Source organism: Ursus maritimus, unplaced genomic scaffold, assembly GCF_017311325.1.
Source record: "Ursus maritimus isolate PB19 unplaced genomic scaffold, ASM1731132v1 scaffold_16, whole genome shotgun sequence".
In the NCBI taxonomy this organism is placed as follows: domain Eukaryota; kingdom Metazoa; phylum Chordata; class Mammalia; order Carnivora; family Ursidae; genus Ursus; species Ursus maritimus.
In genome coordinates, this window is record NW_024424008.1 from 36,944,904 (window position 1) to 36,964,579 (window position 19,676).

The following is a 19,676-nucleotide window of genomic DNA, read 5'->3' on the forward strand; positions in this document are numbered from 1 at the left end:
CTGTGATGAGTTAGTAGGATCTGTGTCTTTTTTATAATGCCTTCCTAGAGTCCTATCTGCCACTCTTCGAGCCTCTTCCAGCCTTTCCAGCCCCCCAGCTCATGCAGCTCATGACAGTAGTATGGATGGAATGAGAGAGAAATGGACCCTGTCTGGGAAAGATGAGTGCTTACTCATACACTTTAGCTTTCCCCCACGGAAGAAATCATGGACTGAGAACGTCTCACTTGGCACTGAGCTGTGCTGCCTTGGAGAAAGGGTTATGTAAGTAAAGTCAAACAGTTCCTCTTACCCTTTCCAAGGCAACAAAACTTGTATTTTTAGCTCTAATGCTGTGCTGGAACTTCTCTGTCAGAAACCTGGACTTCCATAAAGGCTCTCAAGTTCATGCTTGATCTAAGATCATGTTCTCTAGGAGCTCCTGACTGTGACTGAGAGGGGCTGGGGCTGGTTCACAGGTCAGTGCAGGGTTCACAGCCAGAACCAAGGTCTGTAGTCTGTTACTTGATGCACAGTTGAGCAAGACTCCTTCTGGCCCATAGGCATATGGTTCTGGATCCCACAGCTCCCACAAAGACACTTCTGCCTATGCATGGATACCAAATTGTTGTAGAAAGGGGGGATATGACAAGAATGTCTTACTGCCCATGTTGTTAATGTCACTCCTCAAGGAATTTTTGCAGTAATGGCACCTGGGTGTTCTTGGGCGATTGTTCTTTTGTGTGGCTCATCTGAATTAGTCACTAGATGGCGGAAGCTGGATAAATATGCTTGAGTCAAACTGGCTTCTGCCTCAAGTTAACCAAGGGCTAGCATCTACTGCAGTTCGTAGTATAGAACTGTCTTAGAGGTCTACCAAGCATCTGGCAATGATCTGGGCCAATGTGTAGTTCAGGGTACTATATATCTAACCCAAGGTAATGTGTATTCCTAGGTATAGCCCAACCAGATCGCATTTCTTTCATCAAAGTCACAATTACTCTCAGAATGCCTGGTGTAAACAGGGGTACTGGAACAACCCTATGGAACTGATTTTTTTTCCCCTCAAATTCTTAGATCTCTAGTTTCTTAGGTTATTAGTGCAAAGGTTAGGCTGTCCTAGAGGGAGGGAATGGAAGGAAAGGAAAGGAGATAAAGGGAAATATACAGGGGAAAAAATGCTACCAAAGAAGTCATAGTGGGTTATTTAATCAGAGAGACTTTCTCATTGATAGTTCAGGGATGTGTCTTAACACTGCTATGTTTGTTAATGAAAATAGCCTATGCTTCTACTCACAAATTCTAATTTGATGCCCAGTGTTCCAGAGCTCAGGTAATCCTATGCCATGGACTCTACCTGACAGATTATTCTTTTCTATTTTTGAAGACAAGGAATGATGAGACATTAATATAGATGCTCCTAGTGTGCCAGTGTTTAGAAGAATGATTCTACATGTGGCTGGGGGAAAAGACAGGTACTAATGCAAAAACGATCAGGAGGCCAGGGTGTCTGACGTATTTGTAAAGCAGCAGTGCTGAGGTACGTGAGAGAATGGCAACAAGCACGTTGTAATGAATTTGCTGCCCTTGGGCTGCTGTGATGGAGGGCGATTACTTCTGACTGGTGAATTACACCGTGGAATATTGATTTCCTTGTTCAGAACTAGGGCTGGGCAAATGGTTTGCCTGACCCTTTTACACACGTGCTGTGCTACTGTTGGCTCAATCAAATGCTCCCTAGATGAAGAAAGCCTTTCACTCTTGGAGGGGGGCATCCTGTACCCAGAACATGAGGAAGAGAATGCTAGTGGGAAGGGTGAATTATCCATTATTCTGGATCATGGGGTGTCTGGCGAATTTATTTTTTATTAAGGAAAATGTCCTGACCACCTTAGGCCTAACAGACATAGGGAGAAAACAGTGGTGATTTAATTTCCTTGGCTTTCTGTGGACTGTGAGCTGTTTGGCTGACAGGAAGAGTCAGAATTACCAGCTAGCACAAATAAAAACACCAACAAGTTTGGTGTTATCTAAAATGGTGACACTGTCAGAGTAAGGAACATACCCTGAGAAGTCAGTCAACAAAAAGAGTTTGTAGGCAAAAAGCTTGAGCAATCTCATCATTATGGGTTTGATTCCTAAATGATGAGCTTTAATCCATATGGGACTCCCTGGGTGATTCCAGAAGCGGCTGTTTTCTGTTTATTTGATTAAAAATCAAAGCATGTAGGACACAATCTTTATCAAATATATTTGAGAAATGTAAACAGCCTATAAGAGAAATCCAGAATGAAGCATCACAGTAGGGTTTTTAAACATGGGTTTAGAATAGTCCACAAACCATCTATAACCATCTAGAGCATTTTATAAGCATTTTTGGAGCATGTGCACTTGTTTGGATTTCTTGTCTTAAGAGTGTGACTGTCTTTTTTTCCTTCAGATTCTCAAAGAAGAGCCTCACGTCCAATGCTTTGAGAATGGTAGCCTTTTTTTTTTGGATTCTTTTATTTTTTTTAATTTTTTTTATTTTAATTTTTTTTTTATTATATTATGTTAGTCACCATACAGTACATCCCCGGTTTCCCATGTAAAGTTCGATGATTCATTAGTTGCGTATAACACCCAGTGCTCCATGCAATACGTGCCCTCCTTACTACCCATCACCGGTCTATCCCATTCCCCCACCCCCCTCCCCTCTGAGGCCCTCAGTTTGTTTCTCAGAGTCCATAGTCTCTCATGCTTCATTCCCCCTTCTGGCCTTTTTAATCCTTATTTCCATGCCAGAAAAAGGGGCCCTTCCTAGCCAAGTGTGAATAGCAATACCTCTTACATAACTCCACAAGACCAATTCAAATGTGGACTTCTCTCATTTTGGGAAATAGATGTGAACTCTGGAAGAATGATGAAGGGAGGTCCAGCATGTTTCAGACCTCGGGGGGCCTTTTAAGACCAGCCTGTCCAATATTCATTTTAGCAATTAGGAAATCAAGGCCCTGGGAGGTTCGATGACCTGTTGGAGATCCCACCACAAACCCTAGCCTATGTTGGGCTAGAACACATCCTCTGGCTGCCTGTTTCATATTCTATTCTACTTACACTTGTTCCTCAAAAAATGAGGGAAAATTGGTATGCAATAGCACGTGCTACCTTTAATGTGGGAAATCTGATTGTATTGTGCCAAGAGCTGGTCTAGGAATGGTGCTCACAGTGACTGGTGAGGAAGGAGGCAGGGCCTCACCCCTACCCTCTAAGAACTTACTTTTGGCACCACAGGCCACATTTGCTGTGTGTCTATGTACACCCCCTCCCACATACAGACTCCGGAATAAGTTGTATCTTTTGAATTTCTTCTCTATTTTATCATTTTATTTTCATTGTTCTTGGTTATTAAACTCTCAGGTGGACACTTAGAGAACAGAATTTTGTGTTTACCAGACAGCAGCTATTACTGTACATCTTAGTTCCTGTCTGTCTTCCTTTCCAAGTGGCCGAGTACAAATGAGAATAATTATGGACAGGAATGAAAAGAATGACATGGCACTGGCTTGAATTGGTGACATGATAAAGCATTTATTTTCTTTTTCCTTCTCTTTCTACCCCATTCCTTCCAAAGGAAGACAAGGACCCCCTCACCCACGTGTGTGCTCTATGGCGTGTGTTCTTCTTCCCTTTGCAGTGCCCAGAGTGTAGGCGATATGGCTTGATGGCTCCACCTGATCCTTCCATCAACTCTGAAGCTTAAGAGGGTGGCCTGGAACAAACATTTGGAAAAAGGGACCAAGGATCATGTGGTTTCCAATGCCAAACTCAGTTTAATCTTTGCCCACTGCCTCTTATATCCTCGTGCTCTTCACGGAGGAGTTACAAATGAAGCACAGAGTCTAGAGGCAGGATGAAAAGTGGGGCACTCTGTGAACTTAGAATTGAACCAACAATACATAAATATGTCAAATGAGGCCTGCACAAACATTTCTGGACTCTTGAACAGAGCACTTATCAGGACGTTGTGATATAATTATGAAAAATCTTATCTGGAGACCTCTTTTCATCACTGTCTTCTATTATTTTAAAGATGGATCTTGGGAATAACAGGTGCCGTTTTTTTTGAAGGATTGTGTAATTTAATAATTACAGTAAATGCTTCCCCGCACACACGTCCACGTGCATGAACATCCAAGAACACGCACGCGCACCCCCATACACGCACACACACTCTTAGTGAGAACTCCCAGTATTTTGTCGAGCCCCAATATCTTTTACTTCCCTAGACTTTAAAATGTATGGCATTTATTCTCTTGTTTTACTTGTGTCATATAGAGAGCAAAACTGAACAGCAGCTCGGGGCTAGCATCATTTCCTGTTCCAGAAAAAGCCACTGTCTTTTATTAGACAACACTCTTTTCCAGGGGCCTCGGTGTCCATCCCTCAAATCCTCCTTAAGGAGTTACTTCAAAAATCTGTAGAAATAAGAGCTTTGATCATGCATGTCCCCTTCTTATAAGGCATCCTGGGAACAAGGACAATGAATTGGCTCCAGAACTCACCCCAATTCACACCTTCCATTGTCATTTATCAAAAACACAACCTTCCAAAGTTTTTCTCGCTAAGATCTTATAAAGTCTGAAATTACATGATTGAATTTTAAAGATTGAAAATGATTAGTAATCCTCCATTATAACACCTTATATAAAAGCTAAAGAGAAACCACCTAGCTAGTAATAGAATCGGGACTAATTTCTAGTTCTGCTGCTCAGCAATTCAGTTCTATATCCAAAATAGTGCACTGATACTTAGAAATACCAAAATCAGAGTCACTGGAAACCAGGTAAATTCTATGGCCATAGCCAACTTGTATTTCTAGGAAGTTTTAATCAAAGAGATATGCTGGCAGAGGTATGATTTGTTTTCAAATAATGCCAACAATCCCTGAAGTATAGAAATAAATTCATGTACCTTAACAGTGTGTCAGAAGCAATGTCTAAGTTACATGGAGGCTTGGATAGGGATACGATCAACATTCAGAATATGAAAGCCAAACTAAGCCTCCTTCATAAAAAATAATGCGCCAACACGCTTCAGACATAAATTATAAGAAATGATCATATCTTGAGCTCAGGAATTGGACAGTCTGCTACAGAAAACTGTGTTGTTCTAGTCACATAATATGGATAAGATGGGAGAGAGATGAAGTTGTGAGGGACAGGGAAATTAGAACGAAGATGCAGAGACTCAGAGATCCCAGTTACTCACAAATCATGGGGATGTTCATTTGCATTTATTGCCTTGGAGAAAGATAGAGTTGGGCACTCGTGGAAATAGTGTCTGAATTAAAAGCAGAGAGAGGTAAGGATTGATGCTTTAGAATGACCCGATTGAGCAGTTTGGGATGATAAAGGGGAGGCTAACTATACGATCAAATGCCAGTGAGCAAGTTGTGAACCAAATTAGGTCTGGGATTTAGTTTACTTTTTTTTTTTTTTTAAATGCTGAGAAGAGGTATTATTTAGTGCCACTAATCTCAGTTCTTTTAAGGTGCTTATCTGATGAAGAGTAAATGGCTGGCATGTGCGTATACACTTGGCCATAGAAGCACAAGGGTGTGTAGGCTTATTGTGAGCAGGGACCATCGACTCTGCCATATCTCTCTTGTTGCATAGATTTTTCTCCTGTCCTGAGAGGTACCTCAAATTTGTACCGTTGTAAGTATGAAAAATTGTGGATGTTTTGCTGATCCCAGATTTTACATTCTCTTAAAAAATTAAATACACGCCTTAAAGGGATATTTCGGTGATTGATTGGTGTGACTGCCCTCCCTCCTAAACTGAATTATACAATAGAGATGGGTCAGTCTAGTGAAACGTACTAAATCTCAGCCCGATTTTAGCGTTAATTCATTTGCTAACTTATCTCCAGCTTGAAGAACAATAGCTGTCATGCATCATCACCATCATTATCACCACCCACAGCAACAAAAACATTTATGGATCATCAACTGTGATTATAGTTCCAGACTTGCAAGTTCCACTCATCAGAAGGCCTTTCCACTCATAATGCTTCAGGTGACACATCTGAACCCACTATGTAGCAGAATTATGGGGAAAGACTTAACTACAACTTGTGAGCCATTGTGCATCTGTGTGGCTAGGAAGGAACAGATATTCTGTTGAAACGAGATGAACGGGGTTCTTCAGGAGTCTTCTTGGAATGGTTAGGGCTAGAACATACCCCACCACCCCATACCCTAAATACAGGAGAGACTGTTATGGGATAAAACCTAAATATGAGATAAGACCTAAATCATGGCTCCCCCAAAGGACATCCTAGAGTGTGGGGGGGTGCTGGATGATTCCTAAAGTCTGCCAATGACTTGAGTCTCAAGGAGTCCAGTACACCTGAAATCCAGGCCAGCCTATAGGAATAGTCTTCCGTCAGTACCTGTACCGAGAAAGAGAACTTCAGACACTATTCAGGATGTTTTTCTTTAATGAACAACAACTCTCTAGCCAAGCTCCTTTTCCTGAAAAGAAACAGGTCCAAGAATTGTCCCTATAAGCTCCTAATCAAAGCCATGTCTTCTTGGATTGAACTGTACATTTGGTTAAAGGCCCTTTCTTGTGGGGCGCCTGGGTGGCACAGTCGTTAAGCGTCTGCCTTCAGCTCAGGGCGTGATCCCAGCGTTCTGGGATCGAGCCCCACATCAGGCTCCTCTGCTAGGAGCCTGCTTCTTCCTCTCCCACTCCCCCTGCTTGTGTTCCCTCTCTCGCTGGCTGCCTCTGTCGAATAAATAAAATAAAATCTTTAAAAAAAAAAAAAGGCCCTTTCTTGTGAGCACACGGACGCTCCCTTTAAAGACTGAAATTTAGCAGATTGGGACTCCTGTGGAACGCAAAACAGAAGATGAGAGGATCTCCCTCCTGCCACAGGGTAGGGGGTTCTCCTTTCTGCTGAACCCATCGGTCACGCCAAAGCTGCTTCTACAAGGCCTGTGCTCTTGAATAACCAGTGTTCTAAAGAACCGCAAGACAAGAAGGGCTATTGAATTCTCCAATAGGTAAATTGAAGTCTTCCTCATCAACGCCACTTTATCGAGTTGGTCGTAACTGACAAGTCCCTCCTGGGAGGATAGCGAAGGAGTGATCTAACGCATGCTTGGTAAGTATGAAAGCGAAAGCTCTGATTCAAATGGAGGCCATGTGTCCCCATGCTGCCACGTCCCAGCAAACTCTAGGAAGTGTCTCTTTGCAGATGTCTTTGTACAATTTACTCAGAGGCGTCTGGGCTCACGTTTAGCAATATGGGAGTTACCAGTGTCCACTTTAATCCTGTGAACACCATCACCTGCTCAAAAACCCTCTTGCCAGTGTCTACAGTAGTTTCGGGCAAAGGAGAACTGATAAATCCCCACCATCCACTTTCAGTCTAAGGACACCCAAATCCCACGCCCTAGCAGTTCCGGGATATAAGGGAGGGGTGACTCCCAAGAAGTCAAATTTGTGTGAGGTCTGGCCAGACTCCTCCAGATCACGCTGCCGGGAAGAAGGTGGGGTAGCTGGTGCCTGGTGGTGAGGGTGGAAGGCCAAAGGGCACAGAGAGACCTGAAGTCAACCATCTTTTCTCAGTTTTGCTAGTAACAGTCAGAGCTCCTTCCTAAACAGTGCCTGTTCCTCTGGGGTGGAACCGAGCCCTGAGGACACAGGTACGGTAATTCCTCAGTGTTTCGCCTCTGACCTATTTCTGCTTCTCAGCGAATCTGCAGCTATTTATTTAATTCCCAGAATCAATCAGCACAGATTAGAATTATTTGAATACTATTTGGTATTAAAATCTATTTTTCCTCTTATCTGTGACTGAAGGCAAGGTTTGGGGGTAGGCACGATGGGAAAAGAGTTCCCCAAAACACCGGTTGGTAGAATTTGGGATAATTTAATACTAATCCACAACGTTTTGAGCTTTTTTTCCCCCTCTCCCCTGTCTTTTCTTTTTGTGATAGCTGCACTAGGCTGCCTCCCCAAAATAATCACACAGAAAAGCCTTTCCCTAACCGGGCTTGACATTTTGCCCAGGTTGAGAAGTGGGGTGTTTGGCCACCAGCGGAATGCTGCAAAGCTCAGCCAGCACCTTCTTGAAGACATTGGAGATGCAGTCCTCGTGACGGCCAGCCCTCCTTTGCTTCTGTTAGGAGGATGAGGGTGGTTCCCTGAACCCACCTGTCATCAGAGCACATCCCAGAAGGAACCCACTCCACCCCCACGAGGGGGCTAAGCAGCAGCAGCTTGAGTCAGATACAGGGTCGCCTCCATATTCTTCCCACTTGAGCCAAGCAGGCTCTCTTGGCCCTCAGCCCCGCCCCCAGCTGAGAATGAGGTACCACACCAGGTGAAGAGGGACATGGAACACTTTTTAATGTCAAGTCAGAGACAACCCCCTCCCTCCCCTAGCCCCCAATCCCACTTTCCCTCATCACATCCAGGACCCCTCCCCGAGGCCTCTCCCGTTCCCAGACTTCGGGGGAGGAAAAAAAAAAAAGGTTATCTAAAAACTGCATTTTCTTCTCTTTCATACACACGCACACAAAGGTGGGAAATTAAATAAAATGAACTGAGAGGATTCAATTCTCCAGTAGTCACAAAGGCATCAGAGATTCCCGTAATGGGCTAAAGCAAGTGGTTACTGACTGTTCAGCTGGTCCAGTCGCTCGCTGTTTGCTCACAGCCCCGAGGCATGACGGAGAAGTCAGGCCTCCCGGTTGGGGCCTTCGCCTCCAAGAGCCACACCTGGAAAAGATGCTGTGCCTGGTATTACTGTTTTGTTTTGTTTTCTCTTTTCACTTTTTATAAATGTCTCTGACGTGTAAATAACCCAAGAAAACAAAAAGGCAGGAGCTGATTACACAAGTACCAGTAAACTCTATCATCTTTTAGAAGATCGACACACAGCTAACGCCATATACAGCATGCAGTAATGTCTGAGAAAGGACCCTGCTGAGAAATAAAATGGCTAGAACTCTAACAAAAAAAATATATGTATATATATACTGTATAATATATGTCATCAAAAGAAGCATAGCCAACAAACTCAAGATAGAGTGCGGATCACCCTTCCATTTCTAAACAGCAGGTAGAAGCATAGTATTGTCTGCATTAAATGCCAGGAGAAGGAGAAATGTGTAGCGCTGGTGGAGATGTTGGTTAAATCGTATGTGGTTTTTTTTGGTGGATTTGACATATCCTCACCAGGGGGTTAATGCCCGGGGTGTGGTCCACCAGTTGTAAACCTCGTTAAGAAGTATACTATTTTTAATGTTTAACAAACATACTTCTCTTCACCCCTTTCATTTGTGTATTTTTTAGTCTCGTCTTGTTTTTGCACTAAATTCTAGACTCATATCAGAAAATATAATTAATAAAATTAATAATGAACCAGAATCCCTTATTATCCATGATGTCCATGTAGTAAAACGAAAACCAAAAAAAAAAAAAAAAAGAAAGTGTAACAATATCTTTTGTGGCTGTTGATTGTGGGATTGTTGTAGCTGTCAGGCTGTCTTATTTAGTTTCCTTTTTCTTTATTTTTTTTTCTTTAATTTTGCATTTTGTAACACACACAACAGTGGCACAGTCTCTGAAAGGGGCCACAGTGGCACATCTGAGCCTGCACGACTCGCTCTGCGTTCGTCTCTGTTGAATTTGGGATGGCCGACGCCAGAATTTTCCTTGCTGGGGGTGCGTTAGAGGGCAGAGTGGCTGAGCCCGGCCCACCCTGGTCACAAACAGGTCACAATGCAGCTGCGGGTGGGTCCAAAGCCAGGTGTGCGTTCTTTCCGTTCAGACAAAGAAAGAAAACTCAGCTGTGCCTACGGAACTGCAAGGCCTGCAAGGCGATTCGCAATTTCCCTTTGAAATGTGTTTCGCCAAAGTATTCTTTGTTTCCCCTCCCTTGAATTTGTGTCCCATTAGGCTCTGTGTCTCGGAATTTCATTTGATTCTAGCTCATAAGAAACGGGGGTGCTCTTGTTGCTGTCGGAGTTGCCGTCGCTGTGGGGTGGGTGGTTGCTGTGGCAGCAGCTTCTCCCCAGGGGGGAAGTGGCACTCACATCAAAATTTGAGGAGTAGGTGCAAGACCAGAAGAGGTAGCAGCCAGATGCAGCCCGCCCTCCTCGACGTCCCGTTGTTCACTTCGCTGACTGCGCCGGGGCCTGTGGAGAGAACACACTCGTCATGGGCTGCCTGGTCTAAGAGGGGCCATCCGTCACCTGATCTGCCATCATTAGGCCTTGCCTCTGATGAGGCGTCCCTCTAACTGGGACACCTCATGTTCCCGCTCCATCCGTGGCAGGGGGGCCTCACTAGAAATAACCTTGCACAGCTTGGCCCCCGCAGACGCACACTGTATCACGGGGAGCCTTCCTTTGCACGAAGAAAACATGAGGCTCAGGGTCAAGTGTGCTGGTGGCCACGACTCCTTTACTGTGTTGTAACGTGCTAAGGCCATGGCTCAGGGTCAACTTCAAGACGGTGGCAGAATTAATTCACATTCTATAAAGAGCTTTGAGGAAGTGCAGCCCTTGTAGCGTCGGCGTCATCATCTGACCACTTCTGAGCAGTGCCTGCCTTGAGCACGCACGTAACCCTCCAGCTGCTCGCCCTGTTGTGCAGGGAAGGACCTGCTGGACACAGTGATCTGTCTCCCTGCTGCCGCTGCCTTGGACCCGGCGCCCGTTCTGTCGATCACTCCATCTCGGGCTGGGCACTGGGCTTCCACCTGCAGCCCTTGGCCTCTTCCCCACCTGGACGAGGTCACAGCAGCCCTAGCTCAAGTATCCCGTCCCTGAAAGGCCAGAACCAGCCCGCTGGATGTCGAGGTGGGATCAGCAAGGAAATAGGTGGCGTTGTGCTATGTACATGCAGTGAGGGAAGGCTTATGTGGACACTAGGATACAAAGCCTGCCCCAGGTACACCTGCGGGTGAGAGGAGCACCTCACCCCGGTCTGCAGCACACTCTTGGGAGACAGGACCAAATGCAGGAGACCAGAAAACCATGAGGTGCTTGAAATTTTCCAGCAGTTTCCCTACTGTTTGAAACATAAGCTTTCTAGCCAAGAATGCCCATAACAAATGGAGCCGGGGTTCATGAATAGTGCACACAAGTTTGGAGGCCCAGCTGGGTCAGTACCTACTGCAGCGGGGCACCTTGTCAGACTGGCCTTGCTCTGGAATGCTCTGTTGCGCGAAATGTAACGGAGGTATTTAAAGCTGCTTTGCCCCCTAGACCCATGTCCTCACTGGGGTCAGGAAACAAAGCCAGAACCTGCTTGCCTGACTTGCCTGCTACGCACCAGAGACACCTCTGGCTAGGGCAAGTCAGCAACAAAGCAGGCCTTTTCGATTCCATACGGGATGATTCCATCATGTCTATTCCAGAACCCCTAGCCTGGAAGCATTGCCCATCTAACTTTAATTCCTAGACCTTTGGGACAAATCTCTGTTTCTGGGGCAGTGGCTAAAGAGACGGTCATGAGCTTGAAATGGACTGGGTCTTCAATCTTATGTGTCTGTGGTGTCTGGTTCACAGTATTCTCAAGGCCGGGCAGTGCAAGTTCTCATGATGGGAAACACAAAACACACGTATTCTGCGCTCCACCCAGCTGGGAAGTAAATTTCTGGGCAACACAAAACTACAGGCGTCTGTCATGGAATGCCCTCCTTCTCCCAGTCCACAGTGGGATAGAAGGGGACAAAGGGGCACTGCTTTTACGCTCCAATGCCTTACATTTCAACTTCAGAGATGCTTATCATTTACCACTCATCACTAATTGGCTGTCTTGTGACATCTAACTAGTGTGTTTCCATGTAAACCACCATCAGGACTCCTTTTTCCACATTCCATCTCTGCTGTCCGCAGAACATTCTTTGGAACCCCCGGAGAGAAGCCACTCGCCATGCCTTCAAGGCTGAGGTGCTCTGTTCTCTCCCTAGAGGAAGCCCTGCTGCTCTGGGCCACTCCAAGATCCTTCACATCAAGACCCTTGCCCGCATCTGAGGCTGACTTCAAGCCACAAAGGTTGTTTCTGAGGCCAGCGGGCCAGCAGGCCTTTGTGCAGCCGGGTTCCATGTTTAAGTGGGGCGGGCCTGGTGGCTGCACTCTGTCTTCCCATGCACAAGGCACAGAATTCCAAGGGTGTTCTGCGGACCTGGCACATTGTGCTCCTGGCCAGACACGTGTCTGTGGGTGCCTGGCTCTCTTTCTCTTGCCTGTCTTTTGCTCTCTTGCATGCTTGCATACACAGCCTTGCAGCTCACTCCCCCACTCCCTCCAGCACATTCCCACCCTCACCCCCAGCCCTGGCTGTGGCTTGGAAGATGCCCTGTGGTAAAGGAGAAGAGAATAAATGCCAGTTCTCTGCATTCCGTGGCTCTGGGCTGCTCACCTGCACTCCCTCCTCTTGGGGCCGCCCAGCTCCGGGGAGTCTCCAGGGAGGGAAATGGAGAATGCCACAAGCCAAGCAGACAGCCCAGCGGGGACCTGGCTTCGTTACCATGTAGAAAAGTCAGAAAACCGTGTTTGCAGCCAGGGCCTCTGCAGGGCTGCACGGGAGGCGGCTGTGAGCGGGCAAACGACCCCCAAGGTACCTCACAATGGCTGGCCGCCTCTGCAGGTGCGTGCTCTGGGCACTTGTCTTTGGCTTCATTGCTAAGCCCCTAGGAGTTCCTTTGTGGCTCCGCTGCCTGCTGGGAAGCACCACAGAGAGCCTGCAGAGAGGGGTCCTGACCTGTTGTGTCAGAAAACTCTTCCCATAGAAGAAAGGCAAGGGCTACCAAGTGTGCGGGAGCCTCCTTTTGCCTGCATTGTTACCCTGGCCACGCTCACAGAGCCTCTCTGCTGCGCTCCTGTGCTAGGCCCACAGGCGACTATCACTCACTGCATGGGACCACGTCCGGCCTGCTTCCTCCCCCTCCACACGCTCTCTCCCCTCACCCTAACCCATCCTTCTCTTAGGCACGTCCAGGAAACCTGACCTGGACAAACCTGATCACAAGGAGGAGGACACAGGGGTTGACCCCTGGGAAACATCAAGACACGGGTACTCCAGTTGTCCTCTCAAAGAGGACAGCTGCATCAGCTCTCCTTTCAATTGCCATAAAAATTCACAGAGGACTGGGCCTTGCCCCCTATGGCCTTGACCCCTTGAAGTTATTCTTTATGCTAATTCCAGAGCGGTGTTTCTAGGAGTCCACATTCATCTTGATATTAACCTCTGTGATTCCTACGAACTTTGCAAAACTTCCCAGCTGCTTGGTAGAACATTCCCTACATTTTGTCATGTGCTTGCTATCTGCCTCCTCAGCCACTGTTCCTGCCACGTTTTTTTGTTTCGTGGTTTCCCCTTGCCTCCCAAGCCCATGGGCGCCACGTACACGCATGCTCACGCAGGTGTGCGTGTGTGAGCCATATTCCCTTCCCTTCCCATCCTCATACCCTCATACCCTCTGCCTGAAATGCTCTTCATCCAAATGATTCCCATTCCTTCAAGATTCCCTTCCATTCCCCAGTTACCTCCTCCAAGCAGACTTCCTTGACTTGCCTGCTGTTTTCCTTCCATAGCATCGCATACCATCTGTGTTATATTTCTCTTTATTTATCTAATACGCATTTCCTCCTCTGTGTTATAAACTCCTTAAGGGCAGGGTCTGTGTCTAACTGGGCCGATGGCAGGCAGTTAACAAATGTTTGTTGAAAGAAGGAAGGAACCAGAATGTTTTGATGCATACTGATATGTTCATGTTTACTTTGTCTCTGTGTTTTTCTTTCTAAGATTCTACTTAGAGAAAAAAGCAAAAGACCAACGGAATCAAAACAAAACAAAACACTCTTTCCCTACCTTCTGCTTTATCTCAGTTTTCACTTCCAAACACCCTTCCCCTCTTTTTCTATTTCCAATACAAGTCACTGAAAGTTCTTACGATTGAGAGAAAGTACACATAGGAGTAAAACCATATCGATTAGGATTTTGGGAAGAGTTCTTGCATTTGGAACAGTGTCCCAGCCCCTCAAAGACACTCAGGTACGAGATGAGGATTAGTCTCTTCAGTTCTCATATGTGGAGACTTAGCCTCAGAAGGCTTAAGTGACTTCCCCAAGCTCCTTTGACTTCTATCTCCAAATACAATTTTCTTCCCACTAACTCGGGGCCGCCACTGTGTGTAACTCACACATCTTCCAAGAACAAGGAGAGGAGAGGAAGTGAGGCTATGGGGCCTGTCCCACCTGGCCGCTGGAGAAAGGGGGGGCCCACACAGGCTACCCCCCACCCGCCAGCACATGAAAGAATTCCATGAGATGAGGCCCTTTTGTCCAGGCAGGTGTGGGTGCCAGCGTCCTAGGGCAGGCCCCTCTCAGCCTGCTCTGACCAGAACGGCAGCTCAACCCGTCCACCTGGTAACACGTGCCACACAGATGAGGCCTCTGGTCATCACGCAGCCACGCCTCCACTCTGTCTCGGATGCCTTTATTCCCTTTACCTCATTAGAGAGCTGTGGAGGCCTGAAGAGACTAATTACCAAGACAGTTAAGGTCTCAGAGAACTGTCAATTTATCCATCAGAAATATCCAGTGGGAATGAAAGCCTCAAATAAGACGTATTTTATTCGTAGCCAAGTGACTCACCCAAGAACCTCCCTCTTCCTTCCATGTTCCCCTCCCTCCCACCACTTCCCTTCCAGCTCCAAGTTAGAAAGAGAGAAAGAGAGAACAGGATAAGCAAAGGACAGCATGCAAGGCCAGGGTCTAAGATCACTGCATTAGAGCATCTGTGTGTGAGGAGAGGCCGGCCTGGTATGGAGCAGCCAAGACATGGAGCTATTCTGGGCCCTGGCAGGTGCTCATTAGTGCTGCCAGCAAACAGCAGTTAGACGTCTATGGGCGGAAGCTACCCAGGGGGAATGGCAGGTCCTTAGAGATAGGTTAATTGAGATTGGCACAGAGATGGCCCAAGGTCAGGGAAGGATCCCACTGGGCTGCTCCCTGAGGGGTTAGCTCAGAAGAGAAGGCATCTGGGAAGAAGGTGAAGAGTTTTGGATACCCATCCCCTACCCAGGCAGAGCTGCCTGGGAAGAAATATACCAACCTTTCCAAGGGGTCAGAGCTGTAGTTTTCACTTCTAAAAAAAATTAAAAACAAACCACTGTTAAAGTAGAAAGCAGTCAGAGGCATTTGCTTTGCCCTTGGCTCTTGCTGTCCTGACCACAGCCCAGCTCTCATACGTGCATCCCTCCACTTTGCTGGGAAGGCAGTTGCCACAAGATGGAGTGGGGAGGGGGTTGGGACAGGATATGAATGATGGTCAGATTGGATCATTGATCCAATGAGAGCCAGCACATCCATCGGTTCGTAGCAGGAGACTCAGTACACCTTGGAGCCCGAGGCCCCAAGCCAATAAATACTTCTTTGTACAACTTTCTTTCTTTGGCCGCCAGACTATCTCCTAATTAGTTGACATGTGTAGGCCTTAAGTGTAAAATGGGCTGATAACAAATGGATTATACTACAGCAATCTGAACATAGGTGTCCGTGCTACATTTGAAATATAAAACTTTGGCATATATCTACGTGTTTTACAAACCCTGTGCCAGAGGGCTCAGACCTGTGATGCCTGACCTCCCTGCATGAGTCAGACCATAGCAAGCTGGTCCAGAGGGGTAACCTTGGGCAGTAAGACCCGCACCTATGGGGCTATACTTGCACTTGCTAAGTAAGACCTGCCTGTGGAAATGTACTGGGATGCCAGCTCTTCTCTGATGATTAGACCACGAAAGAACCACACTTCACCAACTCAAACCTTGGAACAATCCACAGAGCCTTTCCTGCTAATAGTAGATGTCCTGAGTGGCCGGAAGTGGTCCAATCTGAAATATTTTACTTCCCACTTTAACTAAGGGTCTCTGCAGTTGTTCAGCCTGGATACAGAGAGGTTGCAAATCCTTTCACAACGTGTTTGCATATCAAATCAACATGATTACACTTTAAATATACTCTTATTTGTCAATTCTACCTCAATGAAGTAAAAAAAATGCATGAAAGTGATACCACTCTCTGTGCTAAGGTCCTTGCATATAGAAGGAAAGATAACCCAGATATAATTCAACCTAACCTAAACTAAAATATCTGACCAACCTGAGATGAATACATATGTATGCTTTCAAGCTCTCTATCTATTCTTTCAGGGCACTGAGATATGATATCCCTCTTGACCAAAGTGGACATAGGAACTCAGGGAAGCCACTCTGAAAAAGATGTAAGGAGAGATGTATGACCAGAGATCAAAGGCATGATTCACAGAAGATCTGACGTCAAGTCGAGGTGGTAGAGAAAAGCCAGGAGTGCTGGCGCCATGTTGTCTGTGCATGTAGTGAGGACAGTCCCTTGGAGTGATTGCTGGGGCCTCGAGACCCACCCAGAAGCAGAGGTGGGGCTATTTTCATGAAGCGTCTCACTCAGATACGACTGACTTGAGTCCCTCTGTACCAAGAAGAAGGGTGGCTGTCAGGAGGGAAGATGATGAGGGACTCGTGGAGCGATAAAGTAGTCCTAGGCCTTCAACCCCACAAACAGTGCAAATGGAGGGTACATTTTGGGGGAGGGCAGCCATAGACTGCTGGGGTGCTGGTTTAGACTCTGCTGGAGGGAGGACACAGGGGAGGGTTCTACTTGGTAGTTTGGTTTGCTGGAACTATCAGAAAGAGAAATCAATTGAAAGCATAAGTTTCCACAGTGATCTAGATACCAGTTGTGATTTTCTGTAAGGTAAAGATCAACTTCAGCTGAACTGTCCCCATCTAGCTACTCTTCTCCCTGAATCTCTAACACACACACTCCTTGAATGAAGGTCAGTAATCTTCAGTGTCCACCTCGGCAAAGGACTATTTGACATTGATCTTAAGCTAGAATGTATCCTTGAGCTTTGCCAGGTGGCGATGTTTCGAAACTTCTAATTAACTGAAATGTCCTTCCGTGCCCTTTACATCTCACCACAATGAGGGGGGAAATGTAGCCAAGATATTCTCTGTATTTACCCTGATGCTGCACTCCATCCCACTGCCTTTGACTTGGTACCAAGGAGAGAGGCAGAAATGCTAACATGTTTTCTGTATCATGCTCGAGATGGTATCACTGTTGCACCAGTTTGCAGAACTGTGGGCCTTGTTTGAGCCTTCAAAGCGAGTGCTAGCCACCCATAAGCTCATGTTTCTGAGTTCATTCTTGGCTATCAAGAAAGCAAACAAACCCTGACAATCCAAGCATGCATTTTCCTTGCCAAGAGCTTGACCGGAATTTGTGATTTTTCGTTGTTGTTGTTGCTATATTAATGAGAAGCCAGGTAAAACTGGATAAAATATTCAAAATAAAGAAAGAATGAAAGAAAAGAGAAGAAGAAAAAAAAAGAAAAAGAAAAAAGAAGCACTCCCTTTAAGCCTCTAAGTCAATATCCCCCGTCAATTCATAACGTGATCTTTTTGCCACCAAAGCCAATGCTTGCAGCTAAATCTAAGTACCTAGGTAGGCACAGGGCTTCTGTCTGATTCTAGTGGGCAGAAGAGAGCTGGTTGCATGCCAGGATGGGTATATTCGCCATCCAGGAAGAGGATGAGAGAATGCCTTTTTATACCTTCAGTATTTAGACACACGTGTCATAGAAATGCTCACTGCTGGATGGCTGGGCCTAATTAACTACCTTTAATCCTCTGCAGGGAAGAACTGATCCTCTTTCCTGCTGCAATTTTTTCCTTCTGATACACAGAGTTTACTGACTCCCCCATTCTTTAATAAGTTGGTTTGACAGTCACTGTGAGGTTCACAGGCAATAATCAGCCAACCTTTCCCAGCCCACTGATACCATCAAATCTGACTTCATGCCTAGGAGATAAAAGACAAAGGACCGTGCATGGGAAATGAACGGCTACCAAGACGCTGAGTTTGCAGTGTGGGCCGCGGCACGCTTGCCTGTGAGGGAGCTCGGTGAGGGATGGTGGCCCATCCCCGAGTCCTTATTTATCATGGCAGGAGTCCTGCACCACCAAATAGTAATATGAGAGGGTGACACGCAATCTGTTGTGCTTGCAAAAGGGGAGCAGAGAAATACTTCAAAGGTGGCAGAAAATGCTGAGGAGGAATGAAATTCTCTTATCAGAATCTCTCTAGCTCATCCAGATACTGAGTAACAAAATAGCTTAGAACTTCTCTTAAAAGCCACGTGGACCCTGTCCGTGGAAATCCATGCATTTGTATAAATCTTGTTTGGTATTTCTGAGATAAGAAGAGCATAACTTAGGGGTATTCCCTGAGAAAATAGATAGCTCTCTATTCCATGGGAGACTAGCAAAGGAGGAGGTAAAAAAAAAAAAAAAAAAAAAAAAAAAAAAGAAAAGAAAGAAAAGAAAAGAAAGAAAGAAAGAACAGAACACAGATGAATGGGAGAAATGCCCCAGGTGCAAGGTCTGTTTTCTCTAAGATATTCTTCAGTTGTACAAAAGAGCCCAATAGCTATACTGAAAACCACACGAATCCAAATCTTGGCACGTTCCAGATGTCTACAATCTACAACTTCTGGCAATGACCCATTGTCCTGTATTCAACAAGAAGGATGTGGGGTTGAGAGCAGCCCAAGAAGCTTAGAAGAGAGCTGGCATATGGATTCTTTTACCCAAGTTCATTGTTACAGCGGAGAGGAGTGAGGCGGGATAGCTTTGTCTCTGCAGGTGAGCCTGGTCACAAACCGTCCTGCTCCCGCTCCCCTCCTCAACAGCCGGAAGTGCTGTTTGCTTCTGCTCTGCTGTGTTATCGTTGGGTCTGGTGTGGGACAATGCCCCCTCCATCAGGTGAGTCCACCTGCAGGGATACACTAACTCCTAAGCAGCCACCGACTATTTTAAAAGCTCCTATTCCCTCTGGAAATAAAGAGCGAAGGGATCAGAATGAGCTCGGTCACTTCTGAAAGCACAGCCTGTAACACCATCTGTCTTCGCTCCAGTCCCTCCTGCCTCCCTTTTACCATTTATGGTTCGCTACTTTCCCAACGCTCTTGATTTTAGATCTGTGGATATCACTGCACCAGGGTTCAATAAACATAAGTTGAATCATGAATTGGACCTGAATGCTTCCATTGACTTCACTTTCACTTTTTACTCCTTTGTTTCATTTTCCTGTTTGTGGTGTATCACTATAGTACCCTACCTTACTAAGGTGAAGAATGCAGCCCTGGATTTTTTTGTGATAAAAGTATTTTTCCTCATCTGTCAAACAGCTTCCCATGCAATTTATCTCTTTCCATCTCCTTCCCCACCCTGCAAGTCTACCGCCAGCCTCTGACGAGTGTTCGGCGGCCAGATGGGAAGGGATGCGGGGGGATGGGTGTGGGGGCAGGTGGGAGGAGAAAGGTCAGCGAATTGGGGTGGCAGGTGGGCAAAACCTCACAGCTGCCTTCCTGCTGGGCCACCCTATGGTCAGCCCTGTCCTTCAGAGGAGCACAGAAGCACACTCGGCATGGGTTCAAATCCACCACTCGGCCAGGCTCACCGCTGCCCAAACGCTCAGGCACAGTCCTAGTGAACCAGCTCCGCTCGGTTTGTGGACCTTCGTGAGTCACTTACGGTCGGCTAGTGGGCCTTGAGGAAGTCGGAAGGCGGTGCAAACATGAGCAGGA

At 46.3% G+C, this 19,676-nt stretch overlaps 1 protein-coding gene across 3 annotated transcripts in view; it reads right to left on the minus strand.

Moving 5' to 3' along the window:
* Positions 1 to 8,444: 8,444 nt before the first annotated feature.
* Positions 8,445 to 19,676, minus strand: part of NTM (neurotrimin) — a 658,310-nt gene continuing 647,078 nt past the window's right edge. For 2 of the 3 annotated variants that reach the window (XM_040631016.1, XM_008688321.2), the window contains 2 exons: positions 15,105 to 15,137; positions 8,445 to 10,174 (listed from right to left, as the gene is read on the minus strand). In XM_040631016.1, the coding sequence (XP_040486950.1) occupies positions 10,074 to 10,174; positions 15,105 to 15,137 (134 nt within the window). In that variant the 3' untranslated portion in view covers positions 8,445 to 10,073. The remainder of the gene's footprint in view (positions 10,175 to 15,104; positions 15,138 to 19,676) is intronic. The other variant, XM_040631017.1, reaches the window with a different exon arrangement.